General features: G+C 44.7%; 1 protein-coding gene across 5 annotated transcripts in view; it reads right to left on the bottom strand.

Annotated features, from left to right (window-relative positions):
- The window catches only part of TRIM33 (tripartite motif containing 33), a 49,456-nt gene extending 34,265 nt beyond the window's left edge, over positions 1-15,191 (bottom strand). For all 5 annotated transcript variants that reach the window (XR_011682900.1, XR_011682901.1, XR_011682899.1 and 2 more), the window contains exon 1: positions 14,750-15,191. Coding sequence is in view for 2 of the 5 variants with exons in the window: in XM_071450452.1 (XP_071306553.1) it covers positions 14,750-15,176 (427 nt within the window). In the remaining 3 variants the exon portion in view is untranslated. The remainder of the gene's footprint in view (positions 1-14,749) is intronic.
- Positions 15,192-16,092: the final 901 nt, after the last annotated feature.

Genomic DNA, 16,092 nt, shown 5'->3' with positions numbered 1-16,092 from the left:
TATAATAAAGTAATTAATTAGCCTAGAATAATATAGTATAATAAAGTAATTCATTAGCCTTCTGATATCCATGGAGTCAGATGCATCATTCTCTCTCCCCTTTGTCAGGACACTCACACCACTGCAATACCCCACAGGCTCTAAGGCAGCAAAACTCACAAATCAACCTGCCCAGAAGCACAAACACACTCAAAAACAGAGGCACAGCACATTCAACCTGCCCAGAAGCACCAAACACACTCAAAAACAGAGGCACAGCACACTCAGCCTGCCCAGAAACACCAAACACACTCAAAAACAGAGGCACAGCACATTCAACCTGCCCAGAAGCACAAACACACTCAAAAACAGAGGCACAGCACACTCAGCCTGCCCAGAAACACCAAACACACTCAAAAACAGAGGCACAGCACACTCAGCCTGCCCAGAAGCACCAAACACACTCAAAAACAGAGGCACAGCAAATTCAACCTGCCCAGAAACACCAAACACACTCAAAAACAGAGGCACAGCACATTCAACCTGCCCAGAAGCACCAAACACACTCAAAAACAGAGGCACAGCAAATTCAACCTGCCCAGAAGCACCAAACACACTCAAAAACAGAGGCACAGCACACTCAGCCTGCCCAGAAACACCAAACACACTCAAAAACAGAGGCCCAGCACACTCAGCCTGCCCAGAAGCACCAAACACACTCAAAAACAGAGGCACAGCACACTCAGCCTGCCCAGAAGCACAAACACACTCAAAAACAGAGGCACAGCACACTCAGCCTGCCCAGAAGCACAAACACACTCAAAAACAGAGGCACAGCAAAACTCAACCTGCCCAGAAACACCAAACACACTCAAAAACAGAGGCACAGCACATTCAACCTGCCCAGAAGCACCAAACACACTCAAAAACAGAGGCACAGCACATTCAACCTGCCCAGAAGCACCAAACACACTCAAAAACAGAGGCACAGCACACTCAGCCTGCCCAGAAACACCAAACACACTCAAAAACAGAGGCACAGCACACTCAGCCTGCCCAGAAGCACCAAACACAAAGCAAACTCCTCCTCTCACCTGGGTAAAGAATTCCAGGTTGGCATTGTCATTAAAAACCAGCCATTACAGGTGTGGAACAGGTTTCACCCCAAAATACACTCCCTCAACTAATCCCAAAATACCCCACAGGCTTCTACAGAAAAGGATGCCCCACCTTGTTGGGGATTTCCCTAATTTTCCTAATTCTACATCAAACTCAGTTTTTCCTACTTATTTCTTCCAAAAAAAAATCCTATCTTTTCAGCAAAGTAATTTGTTATCCCTAAACAAATATTTAATTTTTTCCCCTGTTGATTTTAGATAACAACATTCAAGACACTTGGGGTTTTTTAGATGATTTTTTAGAACAGTCTATGGTCCAGCCTGTCTCAAGACAAGTATTAAGAGGACTGTGCCCAGAGAGCTGGGGTGACTTCAGGGATGTTCCTGAAAATGCCACAGCGTTTCTCAGTGTTCTCCCAGGTAGATTTTAATATAATCTATTTCCATGAGGTCAGGGAGGCAGATGAAGCAATAAAACACCAGCATCCTGCTTTGTTATCCTTTGTAATCACTAAATTAGTGTAAATCCTCAGCAGAGCTGCAAAGGAGTTACTACATGAAGCAAGCTGACATTTAAAGATGTCTGTGAACAGCCCCCATAAAGGTTTGAAAACCTATTTATAACTTAGGTAGTGGCTCACACTTCACTGAAGTGTCATTGGATCTTAAATCAAATTTCTATACAATTTATTGAGAATATAATCTTCAAGAAGCTTTCCAAGCCATTGGGTATTTTTACACACTAAAACAACTTTGAGGAGTGTAATTAAATGATGCTCAGCTCCTTTGTGGATATTCAATTAGGACAGTAGGACTTATTTCAGGGAGATTAATTACATTAGTAGTGGAGTAGCATTAATTTTTTCAAGTGCTGGAATTAATGATGGCTTCAGAACACAGGAGATTCACTGCAGAGCAGCAATAATCCAACTCAAATTTCCCTGTCTCACCAAACCAAGCATATCTCAAAAGCAGGATATGAAAAATAACCAGTACTGCAGCAGCTCCACATCCAAGAGCTTTCACACACACAGTGAAACCTTCCCCATATGCAGAACTTTGAGGTTTTCTGACAACTGAGAGACAAAATTCTGTAGGGAATAGCAGCTGAAAGCCATCCAGCAGCTGATGTATACAGACTTACAGAACAAAAAATTCAGATATTTACCATTCAAACTACTCCATCCAAAACAAACCAAACCTCAACTTCGTTTTTAGTGCTGCCTTGGGTCAACCAAACAAAATATTTCAGGAAAACAACAAAACAGAAGAAGCTCAAGATCTGTAATCTCTAGACATCAGAAAAGTCAAATTCTACAGATGAAAATCCCTTCCTGTAAGGCAAATCTGGGCTGGCTTTAAAGTAGCCAAACCAATGAAAGCTTGAATAAAATCAAACCCTTTGATCCAAGTGAGAGCCCACAGGTTGGACTCTGGCCAGGGGTAATCCAACACCCAATTCTTGCACCTCCACATTCAAATAAAACCTGCACACAAAGTGCCCCCAGTGTTCTGCACAAACCTCAAGAGATCAAAACTCAAATTCAAGGCTTTGCCATTCTCATTTAGCACATGACACTCCTTTTTCACATCTCAACCCCCTTTATTTCCAACAGCAGCTTTCCAATAATATATGAGCCACTAAACATCTCATATCCTGGTCTTTTAATCTAATAAAAACCAAATTACTGCAGCAGCATTTGTACTAGAAATGGATGTACTGAAAAGATACAGATGTGGCTAATTTTGTAAGGCAGGAGGGAAAAGTAGAGAAAATCACACTGAAATAGCATTTACATAGAAAAAAAAGATTCTTAGCTGTCAAAACTTGAGATAATTTGTGAGCTAACAAAGTTTATTGCAAAAAGTTTATTGAGAATGTATTTTAGGACAAACTAAGATTCAAATGTTTACATAACCTCTATGAAAAACAAGTTTTCACTGTCAGTTTCAATTTAAAAAAATCTTATTTAAAAAAAAATAAAAGTAAATACAGAAGTATCATCCTATTTAAACTCCAGCAAAACTTACCCTGTTGTTTTTCTGCATCAAACAAATCAAACACATTACTCTTGGTACAAACATTCCCACTGCAACTCTTTCCAAAAGCATCAGCACATAGTAAAAACTACTGTTTAAAGATCAATTTTATTTTTTTAAATCACAAGTGAATTAAAATAAGACACATTCATACAAATTCTGAAGGTCAGACTGGTTTATGACCTCCCTTTAAGCCTAATTATTACCATCAAGATTTCCAATGTCCTCAGAGATGGCTTCATATGATTTTTGAGCTGTAAATTGTTGCTGCAGAGGTCAAGAGCAGCACTGAAGCAAAGAACTGAGAAAAGGGAAGTTTCTTTCAGGAACTTCTGACCACACCACGTGAAACCCTGCACAGGGGCTGAAACCCTTTGTGCAGCAGTTCCTTTGTGCCTTACAGAGCTGCCACCAAAACCCTGCCCTCAGCATTCATGCAGCAACACAGTTCTGCTTCAGGGCCCCAAAAAACAACAATTCAGCACCCTAAAAACTCCACCAGGTGCTGCTGTGGGTATCAGCACTTGCATGAAGAAATTCAGGGAGAATCATGCTTTGGACCTAAAAGGCCACAGGAATTAATGAACTATTTTGCAGGAGCTGCAGATAACAGGAATGGGCTTCCAAGCTTCTTTAATTGTACTTTAGAGGTCAAATACTGCTCATTTTTCCATTTGTTTCTATCACAAGACCTGTAACAACCATGAGCTCCAACTAATAATAATAATAATAATAATAATAATAATAATAATAATAATAATAATAATAATAATAATAATAATAATAACAACCAAAAATACTCATTACCCCTCTTCCACAACTCTCTGCACCACATTTCCCCTTCCCTTACAGCCTATTCCCAATTAATGATGCAGAGTTCAGATCAGATTCTGCTTTTGGTCCCACATTTCTGCAGAACAGCACCCTACAAACTTCACCAGCCACCCCCAAGGTGCTGCTGTGGGTATCAGCACTTGCATGAAGAAATTCAGGGAGAATCATGCTTTGGACCTAAAAGGCCACAGGAATTAATGAACTATTTTGCAGGAGCTGCAGATAACAGGAATGGGCTTCAAGCTTCTTTAGTTGTACTTTAGAGGACCAATATTGCTCATTTTTCCACTTGTTTCTATCACAAGACCTGTAACAACCATGAGCTCCAACTAATAATAATAATAATAATAATAATAATAATAATAATAATAACCAAAAATACTCATTACCCCTCTTCCACAACTCTCTGCACCACATTTCCCCTTCCCTTACAGCCTATTCCCAATTAATGATGCAGAGTTCAGATCAGATTCTGCTTTTGGTCCCACATTTCTGCAGAACAGCACCCTACAAACTTCACCAGCCACCCCCAAGGTGCTGCTGTGGGTATCAGCACTTGCATGAAGAAATTCAGGGAGAATCATCCTTTGGACCTAAAAGGCCACAGGAATTTATGAACTATTTTACAGGAGCTGCAGATAACAGGAATGGGCTTCAAGCTTCTTTAGTTTTACTTTAGAGGACCAATATTGCTCATTTTTCCACTTGTTTCTATCACAAGACCTGTAACAACCATGAGCTCCAACCAAAATAATAATAATAATAATAATAACATTAATTATAACAACACTAACAACCAAAAATACTCATTACCCCTCTTCCACAACTCTCTGCACCACGTTTCCCCTTCCCTTATATCCTATTCCAAATTAATGATGCAATTTGGATCAGATTCTGCTTTTGGTCCCCCATTTCTGCAGAACAGCCAAAATATTTCCAATCATGCACATTCCCTGTCCCCCATCTGCTGCCACACACAGCACTCAGCCCAAATGGAGTTTTGTTTTTCCTTTCATCCTGCCTAAAGGGAGAAGCAGGAATAGTTTCCTATCCAATTTTGGGAGTTTTTTCTGCAGTTTTCCTATCTGGAGATTTATTTTGCCAGTTTCCAGTGGGGCAGGCAGGAAAAGCCTGGCACTGCCAGCCCTGCTCCAAGGGAGATGGGTTCAGCTCCTCACCTGAGCCATCCCTCCCTGCCAGGAGATACAGGGAGGAAAGAGGAGACTCCCATGGGGTCTCCTGAGCCTTTCAGGAGCTGAGGAGCAACACAAAGCACCGAGAGAAACCCAGGAATGTGCTCAGGGATGGATCTGTAGGAGCTCCAGGAACCTGCCCATGGGAGCAGCACATGGCTGGGAGCTGGAGCAGAGCCCACACTGCTGTAAATGGGAATTTTGGGACATCCCAGAAATGCTCCCTGAACTGGGAAGGGCTGCTCCTGCCCCACTGGGAGCACAGGTCACTGCAAAGCAGGAGCAATGGGAATTTTGGGACATCCCAGAAATGCTCCCTGAACTGGGAAGGGCTGCTCCTGCCCCACTGGGAGCCCTTCCTGCAAAGCAGGAGCAAGGATGAAACCAATAACACCAAAAATCTTCCTGGAGGCTCCAGAGCTGCCCTCCCCACGCAAGGAGCCCAGGGCAAGGCTCTGTCCCAGCAGCACAGAGATTTCACTGGCAGTTATACAACTGCAGGCACATCTCCTTAAACTGCAAATCAGATCTCCTGATTTGTCCAAGACTTTAAGAACACTAATGAGAGCAGCATCTCTGTAATCCTTTTAACTGCTTATGGTGGAGATAGAGCACACTGAGCCACAGCACTGACATCAAAGCATGTCAGAAAGCACCAGAGTGAAGTAAACTCAGGAGGAAAGTTGATTTTGTTTTTCTAAAAACCCTGCTAAAAATCCAGCAGCAAATCACTCTGGAACACTGTAAAAACCTTGAGATTTCAAGTGGAAGCTGCTTTCAATCTACCACTCCCAACTCACACCTAAAGCTGCAACACAAGTATTTTTCTTAATTGTAACTCAGAACTCTTTATATATATATATATATATATATATATATATATATATATATATATATGTATATTTATATATATATTTATACATTTATTTATATATATTTATACATATATATTTTTATATATTTTTATCTATTTATTTATATATATTTATAAATAAATATATATTTATATATATTTATATATATAAACTTAAATATATAAAAGGTATTCACAGAGTATATATTAAATATAAATATAATTATATTTCTATTTATATATTTAAATATATAAATATATTTATATATTTTATACCTTTTTATATATTTAAGTTTAACACTCCCCAAGGGTAACTATGTTCCTCTGAATGCATCTCAAAACAGGTAATTTTTTCAACAGGTTTCATCTTGAATTAGTTTCAATAAAACAAGTATTAAAAACCTGCTTAGAATTGCTTTCTCCAGGCTGACATAGCAATACCAACAATACTAAAATACTGCTGAATTTCAAGGATGGTTGATTTCTCTGTATTTCCAGTCTTGTAGGATCAAAACAGAGACACTCATGTCAACTCTTTGCCTACTGTCCCCACTCCAGCCTGAGATTCAGAAATCAGTGTGTGTTCAACTCATACCCATTGATTTAGCACCAGAAAAAAACTGGAATTTTCTGAATCTTCTTTGCTCCCTACCCACCCTTCTGGGCATTTCCTTCTGGAATTCCCTCAGATGTTGGAGGGAGCAGCTGTACAACAACAAGGCTTCCTGAGCCAGTAAGAATGAACCTGTTCCCCTACCAAATCCACCTCCAGCCATCCTCTTGATCTGGATTTTTAGTTTTTTGTTTACAAACATTACAGAAGCCTCCAGCCCTGCAAGAGAAGAGGGAGGTGGGGTGAAAAGAAAGGGGAACACACACAAGGAGCCAAGGAAATTCATCTACAGCCTAAATCCACCACAGCAGCCAAAGCAAAATAAGGAACTTTTAGAAGAAGCACCACACTGAGGGCTCCAAATTCATTTGTTGGCTTCCAAGCTGACTTCAATCAACTTAAAATAAACACATCACAGCCCAGTGAAATCTCACTGAGAACAAAAAGCAATAATGGAATAATTAAGAGAGTTATTGATCTGAATGATGATGGCATGGATGAACAAGGGAGGGCAGATCATGCACATGATGTATGAGATCCAAAAATCCCTTGGCACCTCAGCAGCACCCAATGGATCCTCTCCATCCCTGGGACATCACAGTGAGTCTTTCCAGCAGTTCAAATTAATAAATTCAAAGTTTATTCAAACACTGACCCCAAACACTTGTGTTCTTAAACACCTCTACTTACATACTAGAATTCCTATTTCTGTAAGATTCAGCCCTGAATCTTACAGAAATGTAAGATTGTACCACAAAAATCTTTATCAATTTTTAGATGCTTCATAACACTTGGAGTACTGAAACTATATATAAAAAAAAAAAAAAGAGGATAAAGAAGTAAGTTTGACCTCAATACCCTAAAATAAAATGTTTGAAGTATTATGGACAACAAGTTGAACAGGAGCCAGGAGCAGATCCTTCAAAAGACAGCAACGTGTCCCAGGCTGCAGCAGCAGGACAAGGACAGCCATCCTTCCTTGTGGGAATGAGAAAAACAGAAACCTCCAGAGACACTGCAGGGTTTGATCTGCAGCCTTGGGAGAAGCTTGGATTGATGTAAAAATACAATACACAGACATTTAGCAGAAAAATCATAAACTTTTGTTTCTATATCTGTAATTAAGACTATACCTTGTGTAAGTGAGAAACTGTGTTGATAAAATGGTGAAGGGTTTCTAATGTAGGGGTGAGGTTGTACAGAATAAGCTCAGAGTTTAGAAGTTATAACAGAAACATAGGTGGGCCTGTGAGTAAAAAGCCCATTAGATAAAAGTATCTGCAGAGCAGTAGAAGTAAGTAAAGGTGATAGGTCAGAAAAGCAAAATAAACCCTGTAACAACTGTCCATTGGCTTAGAAAGTTCTATATTGCCTTGTGACAAAAAATCTTGTGATTACCCTCGAGCTATGGCCAACTGCCTGCTCCTCCAAAATCTCACAGCCTCTGAGACCGATGTTCATCTGAGCAATAAATTGGTTTAGTTTGAAAATAGCCCAATCCCTGCATTACTAACAGTGACAATGATAGCTCCTCCTGCTCAGCACTCCAAGAGACCACACAGTACAGGGCTCCCAGTACAGGACAGACTCCCAAACTGGGGCAAACCCAGCAGTGGTGAGCCAAGAGCTCAGGGCTGGAGCTCACAGGGGTGAGGAGAGACCTGAGCACTGCCTGTGGGGCAGGGGCAGAGCCTGGGCTGCACAGCAAGGGCTGGACAGTATCACTGTCACTGCTAAAAATGAAGGGATGGAACTATTTTCAAATAAAATGATTTATTGCTCAGATGAACATCAGTCTCAGAGGCTCTGAGATTTTGGAGGAGCAAGCATTCAGCCATAACCCCAGAGTAATCACAAGTTTCTTTGTCACAGCCCAATACAGAACTTTCTAACCCAATGGACAGCTGTTACAGGGTTTATTTTGCTTTTCTGACCTATCACCTTTACTTGCTACTGGTGCACTGAGGATACTCTTGTCCAATGGTTTCTATCTCACTTGCACACAGATGCTTCTATTATAACTTCTAAACTCTCAGTTTATTCTGTACCTCACCCCTACATTAGAAACCCTTCACCATCTTATCAACACAGTTTCTCACTTACACAAGGTATAGTCCTAATTACAGCTACAGAAATATAAGTTTAGGATTTTTCTGCTAAATGCCTGTGTATTTTATTTTTACATCAATCCGAGCTTCTCCCAAGTCTGCAGACCAAACCCTTCAGTGTCTGAGAAAGTTTCTGTTTTTCTGATTCCCCCAGGCCAGTGCCAGCAGGAGCAAAGGGATTTGTGCTCCCCAGGCTCCAAGGAGGATGGTCCAGCACTGCTCATCCCAGCACCCCTGGAGCAGGCTGGAGGAGCCTCCTGTCACTGCTGTCACCAAAGCAGCTCTGGGCAGGGCTGGGGCTGGGCACACCTGGCCCTGCCACCCCACCCCAGTGATGCCCACTCCAACCAGTTTGTGCCAAAGAATGGCTTCAAATTCTGCTGATCCATGGGAGACTGCAATGAGCACAAGCCTGAAACCACCACATCATCCCCTGACAGTCAACCTCCCAAAATCTACATTCTGTAGAGCAAGCAGCACCATTTGAGGCATCTGGTTCCACACAGAGCCTTGGGCAGGGGGCAGTGCCACACTGATTCCCCCCACAGAAATGCTGAGGAGATAATTCAAGTCCTTTCAGATATTTACACTGTCACAACTGATGCCTCAGCTTTAGCTTTTGTATTTTTCAGATTCTGTGCTGATTTAGTGTGTGGGTCTGAGCTTCTTATAAGGGGATGGTGAACTCTCTTCAGAGTGGGGAGAAAAAATAATTCCTTCTCCAGCTGGGGACCAAGGACAGTCACCCAAATTCCAGGCCCAAGAGCACAAACAACGTGGGCTGAAGAGAGAAAAACAAAGATGGGACTTCATAACCTAAAGCTGTAATTGGACAATTAACTCCAATATGCAAATAGACTAAAACTTATCAAAGTGAGAGACCCCATGTGTCCATTTTGTGACCATTTTGGTTCATCTTGGGTTCATTTTGTGATCATTTGGGTTCATCTTGGGTGCAGCCCTGGCTGGGCTCTTGTGCTGCCCAAGGTGGATCCATTGAGGCTTTTAATAAATCCCTGCTTTATTCTGTAACTCTGAGAGTTTTAATAAATCCCTGCTTTATTCTCTAACTCTGCCTGGTCTCTCTTCCAGCTCAGCCTTCTCAAGGCATCACAATGACAACGAAACTTCCCAGTTCAGGAAATATTTGCAAGCACTTGTGCAACCCAGTAACTCCAGGTTTCCTTCTGGGCTCAGGCTTGGCAGGGAATCACCCTCTCAGGAATGAATCCCTGCCAGGTCCCATTGACTGGGTGACAAATCCAATAGTAGTTACTCCATAATATTGTGCATAATATTTATTTCTCTTAGCACTGCAATGGTTCAAACATGTTTCTGCACAGCCATACATCAAAACCCTGCTCTAATTTCAGTGATTAGACCTTGAAACAAACCCTCACAGGTCAAGGGAGTGATACAATCAGATTGAAATCTGTCAGAATAAAAATACACTTTAAAAAATTACCTGCTTTCAAGGTCTATTCCTAGCTCAGCTTTTTGTTTTTTGAACAATCCTTGACTATATTGCAATTATCACACACTGAACTGACAATACATTATAGTTAATAATAAAAACAAATTACAGCTGCCATAGATATTAATTCTTATAAAAATAACACATGCCTTAATGTTGTCTGATGGAAATATTTTACAATACACTATTAATTTAAACTGAAATTTAAGTTTCACAGCAAGATTTTTAGTAAGTCCAGAATATGAACTGAATATTTTCCAGGACTCAGCATATAGTCTTGAGCCTCACTTATGAACACAGGGGAAAAGTAAAGAATCAAAAGAGTTCAGGTGATGTCTACTCACATCCAGTTTAATAAAACTTAAGATGCTGGATTTAAACAGCTTAAAGAGCCTTATTTGATGCAGGAATTTTCATTCTTTTAGACTGAAAATACAGTAACTCCCACCAAACTCAGGGTAAGGAATATGTCACATCCTTATACACATCAGACCTTTTATGTTCTCCTTTCACAGCAAATTAAAAAAAAAAAAGAAAAAAAAATCCTTTATGTGTGATTAATACAACACAGCAGCAGTGGGTACAGGAGCTGAATTCAGCACATCAAACCCATTTCTGGTACCACACATCACAGCTCTGGTAGTAAATGTGCTGTTCCTCAGTTTACACACACAACCAACTGTGGAGGTTTTTCAGCTCATTTGGTTTTTCAGCCTAATTGGAATTGGGGCATTCCCAAGGAGCTGGGAGAGCCCCACGCTCTCTCTGCTGAGATAATCTTCTTTAGAGAGAGTGGAAATCTCTCACCCAGGCAGTGAAACTACAAAACAACCTCACCTCCAGGAGCAGCAGGTGCAGGAGAAGTTGTTTTACAGAATCTGTTACAGTCTGAAATCTCTAACTTGGAAATCAGGGATTTTTTTCAGAATACTGTGATACAAATGCAGGCATTTCCTTGTAAGCTACTCGGGCTGAAAGGAGGAGTCCAGTTGGACAGCTGAAACACCACCACAAAATCACCCATCCACCAAATAAAATGCTCATTCCCATAACCAATTTAGAAATTAAACTGAATATGATATGATATTCAGTTAAATTAAACTGAAATATTATATGAATGCTGAAATATTATATGAATTAATATATTATATTAACTGAAATATTATATAAAATGCACATTCCCATAACCAATTTAGAAATTAAACTGAATATGATATTATACGATTTTCATGTTAAACAAATGCATATGTTTTAAATATATAAAACAAGAATTTTCTATTTTTTCCCTACATAAATGTAATCAACAGCAAAATAAACCCTTTTCACCAGCAAAACAGGTATGACCCACCAAGAACTTGTTTTTAATACAACAAACCACAACTTCAGATCATTCTTTTAAGCTTTAGTCAGGGATTCTCTAACTTTTAGGAATTGAGGTGATTCTTCTGCCTTCCTCAGCAGTGGCTCTGAAGGGAGTGGGAGCCTGGCAGAGGCAGAGATGCTGATCCAGATCCAAATCTCCAGGAGGGCAGAGGAGGCGCTGTCACTCACAGAACTGCTCTGGGGCACCAACCTCACACTCCTTTTCCACAGCTTTTACCCAATAAATACACATATCTACTGTTTCAAGTCCTGACAGCTCTCACTGAGCAAACTCTCAAACTAATTAAGAAAGCAACCAGGAAAACATCACTTGTACTTTTCTGGTTTATGTGAAGAGATGCTGAAATATAGTAGGGACACAATCCAGCAGTGAGAGCCTGGTAACCTGCCCCAGGTACAGCTACAGGTGCCATTTCTCTTGAATTCTTCCTTCATGAAAAAGCACCTGCTCGTCATGAAGGAGACTTGAGAATCAGCAGAAGTGGAAGTAACACTTCACACTTTGTGACTACCAGAAGAGGGAAGGAACCTGTGTGACTAAGCACTGTGGTGCCTCTCAGGAGGCTCAGAATGTCCATTTTCTGTCTGATTTACTGGTAACCATCTCCTGTGCCACTCCATAACATTGTGCATAATATGATTCCATGATTCCAACTGATTCCAGCGTCAAGGTGCAGAGAGCTGCCCACAAAAATGCCTCTGCTGGTCCATGGCCCACCCTCAGCTGAGGATGAGCCAATCTTACCATATTTCAGGGTGTACTTTTAATCCCAACTGGAAAAGTACCAAATATAAAAGAAACTAATTTCTCCTTATAAGTCCTTGAGGAGATTCCCTCTAGAAATTGGAAATATTTGACTCCAGCCAAATTTTGGCCCAAGAGCATTTCCTACTTTCCTAAGGAAACAGAGATTAAAACTAAATATCCAGAGACATCAGGGTGTAGCTGCCAGTTCCTGTGCTCGTGCAGGCTGAGGTGGCACCACAGCTGGATCCACAGCTGGATCCACAGCCCTACAAGACAATCCCACAGCAGCACCTGAGTTGGAAGGGACCTGTGCAGATCACCCAGTCACCTGGAGCAGATGGCTCAGGAATGTGTCCAGGTGGGTTTGGAATGTGTCCAGAAAAGGAGACTCCACCCCTTCCCTGGGCAGCTGCTCCGGGGCTCTGCCACCCTCCACAGCAAGAATTTCTTTCTCACTCAGGTGGAACTCCTTGGGTTATAATTGATGGCCATTGCTCCTTGGCTGCCCTGGGCACCACTGAAACGAGCCTGACACCATCCTCTGACCCAGCCTGGAAATATTCCTACAGATTGATGGGATCCCCTTTCAGTCTTCCCTTCTCCAGACTAACCAGGCCCAGCCCTGCAGTCTCTCCTCACATCAAAGATGCTCCTGCACCTTGCTCACATCACCTAAAACTTTTTTGTTGCAACAGTCCAAACACAAACTCTTTCTACACCAAAGCACACCAACAAGCATTCTTAAAACGTGTACAACAAGAAGTGATATTCCAGTTTGTACCCAGTGGTTCCCACACCTGTGGGGAAGACACCTCCCACAGACACAGCAGGACTCAGATAATCCTGCTAATTGCTAACAAAATAAACCCTGCTTCCCAAGTTCTGTGTGTGTCACTGGCAGATCACTGCTCTGGGAGGGTGGGCAGGCCCTGGCACAGGTGCCCAGAGCAGCTGGGGCTGCCTCTGGATCCCTGGAAGTGTTCAAGGCCAGGCTGGATGGGGTTTGGAGCAACCTGGGATAGTGGAAAGTGTCCCTGTCCAAGGCAGGGGTGGGACTGGATGGGTTTTGAAGTCCCCTCCAAACCAAATCACTCTGTCACTCTATGATATAACACAAAATGTAGAATGTGGAATTTAAAGACATGGATCACAAAACCACCTGAGTGCATAGGTAAACTGTATTTAATACATTATCTTTTTAACACCAACGAACTTCCTAAGATCACATCCTAGATGGACTTCTGAACAGTCTGGATGAAAAAATCTCTACCAAGCCAAGTTAATTCCCTCACTGAGGAACACAGGAAGGGCTTGAGTATAAAGATGTCACCAAACAAGGTCTCCCTGACCAGAGAGCCCATTTAGGACCTGCAAAACCACTTACAAGGGCCCTACTTTGCTCTGTACACACAGCCCGTGAGTCACCCCATCTAAAGCTCTCAAAGCTTTTCAATCCCATCCCTGAACACATTTTAGAAAAGAAAAATCAAACCCAAGCTGCGGTTCTGCTAAGAGCAGGTGGAAGGAGCAGTGCACTCCTGTTCCCTGGTACAAATTCTGTAGAGGCAGAGCTGACAAACAGCACTGCAAGGTTTTATCTCAGTGCTCGGCAAAGCAGGGGCAGTGCACACAGCGTTCCCACCTGGGCGGGTCATACTGCAACAAGAGTGAATCTCAATTTAACCAGACACGTTTCACCCCAGCGCTGGAGAACCCAGCAGCTGCCCACCCTCGCTGTGTCACCGCTGAGAGCCAACACAAAACACACAGGAGGAGAGAATGACAGAATATTTGGGGTTGGAAAGGGCCTTTAAAGGGCATTAGTGCAACCCCCCTGTCACGGGCAGGGACATCTCAGATTCGAGCAGGTTGCTCGGAGCCTGGTCCAGCCTGACACTGAAATGTTTCCACCGCCTCCCTGAGCAATTTGTTCCGATGTTTTAACACCCTCATGGTAAACATTTCTTCCTTACACTTAATCTAAACCGATCCTGCTCCAGTTTAAAACCATTACCCCCGGTCCTATCGCAACAGGTGCCGCTAAAAACTCTGTCCTTATTTTTATTACCTACTTCCTTTAGGCATCGGGAGAGGCTTTGGGGTCTCCCTGGAGCTTCTCTTCTCCAGAAAACCCCAATCCCCTCAGAGCAGGGCTGCTCCACCCCTCCCACCAACTCTGCCCGCTCCAACAGGTCCGTCCTTCCCGGGACGGACAGCCCCGGCCGCGATCCGCGCTCCCGAGAGCTTCCGATCCCCGCCGCCCCTGCGCTGCCGCAGCCCCCCGATCGCAGCATCCCGATCGCAGCCCCCCGATCGCAGCATCCCGATCGCAGCCCCCGCGCTCCCGGACGGGCCCGGGGATCCCCGCGCTGTGTACGGGATGTCCCGGAGGAGCCCCGCGCTCACCTTGCTGCACGTCGCCGTTGGCGCCGCCGGGCACGGGCACGGTGAGCTGGCGCTCGGGCTCGGGCAGGCAGCGGCGGCAGAAGGAGTGCAGGCAGGGCAGCAGCTTGGGCTCGGCCTCCCGCCGGCTCTGCAGGCTCTGCGCGCACACCGCGCACGTGTCCAGCAGCGAGAACGGCCCCGGCGCCGCGGGCGTCAGCGGCGGCACCGGGCTGGGGCCGGGCCCCGCCGCCGCACCGGGCCCCGCCGCCGCCTCGGCCTCGGCCTCGCCGCCGCCGCGCTCCGCCGCCGCCGCCCCGGGGCTCTCGCGCTCCTCGGGCGGCGCGGCGGCGGACGGCGAGCCGGCGGGAGGCTCCAGACAGCCGCCGCCACCCGGCGCGGCCTCGGCGGCCGCGTCCCCGCCGCCGCCGCCTCCTTTGTTTTCCGCCATGTTTCCTCCTTTGAACCCGACCCCGCTCCGCGCACGCTCCGCGTCACCGCGTCACCGGGCGGGACCGGGCGGGACCGGCGCCGCGCACGCGCGCGCGCTCCCGCGGCAACGGCGCGGCCGGGAGGGCGGGTTGTGACGTCACGGGGAGGCGGGGCTTTGTGCCGACGGCTGAGAGCCTATTGGGCGGTGGTGGCGGTAGGGGCGTGGCCACGCCCCCTTCGGGAACGCCCTCGGGAACGGATCACCGGGCTGGGGAATAACGTACCGGGAATAGGGAATAATGCACTGGGAATAGAGAACCGCGCACCGGGAATAGGGAATAACGCATCGGGAACAGCGCACCGGGCTGGGGAATAACGCACTGGGCTGGGGAATACCGCACCGGCAAACACCGCACTGGGCTGGGGAATGCCCCATCGGGAGGGGGAATACCGCACCGAGGTGGGGAATAACCCTTCCGTACGGGAAATGACACACACAGGCTGGGAAATAACCCACGGGGGAGGGGAATAACCCACAGGGGACGGGGAATAACGCGTGAAGACGGGGAATACCCAGAGGGAAGGGGAATAACGCCCCGGGAATAACCCATCAGGACGGGGAATATCCATCGGCATGGGTTATACCCATTGGGATGGGGAATAACGCTCCAGGAAAGGGAATGACCCATTGGGACTGGGAATAATGCACTGGGGTGGGAGAATGGGGCACCAGGACAGGGAATAACCCGCTGGGATAGGGAACAAAGCACTGGGATAAGGAACAGCCATGGGGAAGGGGAATAGGACACCAGGATGGGGATGATGGACCAGGATGGGGAATAGGGCATCAGGAACAGGAAATAGCAGACCTGGATTGGGAATATCCCACTGGGATGGTGAGCAGAGCAGCAGGATGGGGAATGGCACAGCAGCAT

Source organism: Agelaius tricolor, unplaced genomic scaffold (genome assembly GCF_023055355.1).
Source record: "Agelaius tricolor isolate 1412-34295 unplaced genomic scaffold, bAgeTri1.0.p SCAF_30, whole genome shotgun sequence".
Lineage (NCBI taxonomy): Eukaryota > Metazoa > Chordata > Aves > Passeriformes > Icteridae > Agelaius > Agelaius tricolor.
Note: the sequence above shows the minus strand (reverse complement) of the source record. Positions and strands in the feature narration are given on the sequence as shown.